The sequence below is a fragment of the Phalaenopsis equestris genome, unplaced genomic scaffold (assembly GCF_001263595.1).
Source record: "Phalaenopsis equestris unplaced genomic scaffold, ASM126359v1 Scaffold200234, whole genome shotgun sequence".
NCBI classification, from domain to species: domain Eukaryota; kingdom Viridiplantae; phylum Streptophyta; class Magnoliopsida; order Asparagales; family Orchidaceae; genus Phalaenopsis; species Phalaenopsis equestris.
The window spans coordinates 12,182-14,202 of NW_018220069.1; the positions used below are offsets into that span (position 1 = coordinate 12,182).

General features: G+C 34.6%; 1 protein-coding gene across 1 annotated transcript in view; it reads right to left on the reverse strand.

Annotated features, from left to right (window-relative positions):
- The window catches only part of LOC110035844 (ABC transporter C family member 14-like), a gene marked incomplete at its 5' end in the record, with an annotated part of 8,608 nt that extends 8,270 nt beyond the window's left edge, over positions 1–338 (reverse strand). The window contains one exon of the mRNA XM_020740156.1: positions 252–338. Coding sequence (XP_020595815.1) covers positions 252–338 — 87 coding nt within the window. The remainder of the gene's footprint in view (positions 1–251) is intronic.
- Between the last annotated feature and the right edge of the window lie 1,683 nt (positions 339–2,021).

Consider the following 2,021-nt stretch of genomic DNA (forward strand, 5'->3'; position numbering starts at 1 on the left):
CTTTTGCCAGCTTATACTTGCAAATCAATGAAATGACAGGAACAGTAAAAGTTTATTGTTAATGCAACAAACAAAGTTTTGTTGTGACGAGTAACATTTGCAGTGTCATTCTCCAGATAGTGAAAGTTAAAAAAAAAATTGCGAGAAATACTATAGTAAATTATTTATTGTGCATTGGAAAAGGTCAAATAATGTTGCAGTTAGGCCAAAATTTCTTGAAGATACTGCATAAGTGGAATTGTATCACATACCAGGATGAGATCAGCATTGTGCAAAAAATCAACTTGATGGGTGACAAGTACAATGGTTTTGTCCTTCAGGGAACCCCTTACGCACTCCTGCACGGGAATATATAACTAATTTCACAACAAAATTCTCTTTGGAGTTGTAAGATGATTTGGCATTATATTACTACAGCTGGATAAACTTTCTAAACACGGATGCGGCAATATTGATGTAGTAATTCTCATTAAAGAAACAGTAAATAAATTATGTAGAGATCATTAAACAAAATGTTTGTCATATGTAAAACATTTCCACAAGAGATTGAAATCCATGGTAAATCTATTAGCAGCTAAGGTCTCTTTTAGTTTCGTATAGATAGAAAGCAATTTAAGAACATTGATCATTGTATTTTCACTCATTGTGTGTGCAAAAATAAGTGATCATATTTGAGAGATTTCCAAGAAGGTTGTCAAATTTAAAACTATAATTGATTTCTAACCATATCTAACCAAATGATTCAAATCTAGTATATCACCATTTCCAGCATTCCATAATTCTATAGACTGCTAAAAATTTACATAAGCTATTGCAGGCATGTTCAATCCATTAACAGCAAGCAGCACAATAAGTTACTTATAGATAGAAAATATAGCCTAGAAAATAATGAATTTTGCTTCCACTCATTTTATGTGTGAAAAATGAAATAATCACATGTATATTGAAGATATTTGTACTCGTGTTAATTAAAAAGAAGAGAACATAGTGTTAAACCCCGATTTATTCATGAATTATGCTCAAATGCTACTAGTATTGAGGAGGAGAGAAAAAGAAAGATTAGGAACCCGAGAGAAGTGAGAGTCCTCCCTCTCGTCTCTTGATTAAATATTTGATCCCTTTTATAGATCTTGGGGTGCTCTTCTGCATTTGTATAAAATTTGGCAAAATAAATAAAATGTACATATAAATATGTATAAGTACATAAAGCCATGTAGTATCCCATAGCATTTTGACAACTCCCGTTGTTTTGTGCCATACTACTCTTTGTAGCCATACAGAATGTATGTCCTGAGAGTCGGAACTCAGAACCCGGTAACTCGACAAGTCAATTTGTCATTTAGTAGCTCGAAAGGTCAACTTAACATCTGACAGGGTCAACTCATCACTCAGTAGCTTGGTAGGTCAACTCAAAACCTAGCAGGGTCAACTCGAAACATGAAAACTTGACAAGTTAACATCTGGCAGGGTTAACTCAGTAGGCTAGCTCGACATGTTATCTTGACATCTGATAAGGTTAACTCATCATCCGTTAGGATGAACTCGACACCTAGCAGGGTGGGTCAACTTGACAGGTGAGCTCGGTAGGTCAGCTATGCAAGTCAGCTCAACACTCGGAAGGGTCAACTCAGCACCTAGCAACTTAACAAACAGTTCATTTCGACACCAGGCAAGTTGACATCTTGTTACGGCACTTGGCAAGTTGACAGGCTAAATCAACAGATTTTTTTAGATGTATATATTTAGTTCTTCGATTTTTTTTATATTTTTAAAAGAAAGCTATAAAAAGAATTAGATAATGATAAAATTTTTATTCAATACTTAATAGTGAGACATATACCTTATTCATCTTTTTGCGATAAATTTGGATATCCTGTCATCCCAAATATATAGCTAGCCTGTATGAGATATTTAAGCATAATTTTTAGCTTGGATGGACCTTCGTGGAGGCAACCATCTAGGCTTGGTTGACAAAATGGACTCTCTCTCTATTGAATGTGATTTTGGCCTCAAATGGGGGA